General features: G+C 67.2%; 1 protein-coding gene across 1 annotated transcript in view; it reads right to left on the reverse strand.

Moving 5' to 3' along the window:
• Positions 1-76: 76 nt before the first annotated feature.
• The window catches only part of MNEG_3603 (hypothetical protein), a gene marked incomplete at both ends in the record, with an annotated part of 2,330 nt that continues 1,693 nt past the window's right edge, over positions 77-713 (reverse strand). The window contains 2 exons of the mRNA XM_014047913.1: positions 77-91; positions 359-585. Of these exons, the coding sequence (XP_013903367.1) occupies positions 77-91; positions 359-585 (242 nt within the window). The remainder of the gene's footprint in view (positions 92-358; positions 586-713) is intronic.

The following is a 713-nucleotide window of genomic DNA, read 5'->3' on the forward strand; positions in this document are numbered from 1 at the left end:
GGGCTGGACAGGGCGCCTCGCGGCGTGTGAGGATGGGGCCGGGGGGACGGGCGTGTGGAATGAGGGCGGGAACGCATTAGGTCCCCAGGTGCTGGCCCAGGGGGGAAATCCAGGACAGGATTGGGCAAAGGTAAGGGCTGCAGGGCTGTCAATTCGATAGCAAAGGTGACACAGCGGGGCTTGGTGGGGTGTGCCGCTCGTAAGTTACACAGCCGCACCGGCGATTTTGTCCCTGTCCAATGACTGGCAGGGTCCCGATTGTTTCGGGCCACGAGGAGAGTCGAATAAGAACATGCCGCGTCAACAGCAGGGACACGCGACTGCGGCGCTGAGCCGCGTTTGTGGGGCGGCGTCTCACCCCCAAATCGAGTGTGATGAGGTCCTCGCATCCCGCCATCCATTCCAGGGTGCCGACCAGCCGGTTCGACGACACGTGAAGCACCTCCAGCCCGCCACCAGGGGCCGCCAGCCGCGCCGCGTCGCACAGCGCGGGCGGCAGGGTGCCGGTGAGCTTGTTGAAGCGCAGGTTGAGGTGCTTGAGGCGGGGCAGGGCCCCGATGAAGGCGGGGATGGTGCCCGTGATGCCTGGCACGAGGGGGCAGGGCGGCGGACGGTGTCCGGGGGGGGGGGCAGTGGAGGGTGTGGGTTTGCGGCAGGCAGAGCAGGTGATGTAGGGGTTGGTGAATGGGTGGGTGGGTGCTCCCGCCCAGCAC

This window comes from Monoraphidium neglectum (genome assembly GCF_000611645.1).
Source record: "Monoraphidium neglectum strain SAG 48.87 unplaced genomic scaffold scaffold00460, whole genome shotgun sequence".
Taxonomy (NCBI): Eukaryota; Viridiplantae; Chlorophyta; class Chlorophyceae; order Sphaeropleales; family Selenastraceae; genus Monoraphidium; species Monoraphidium neglectum.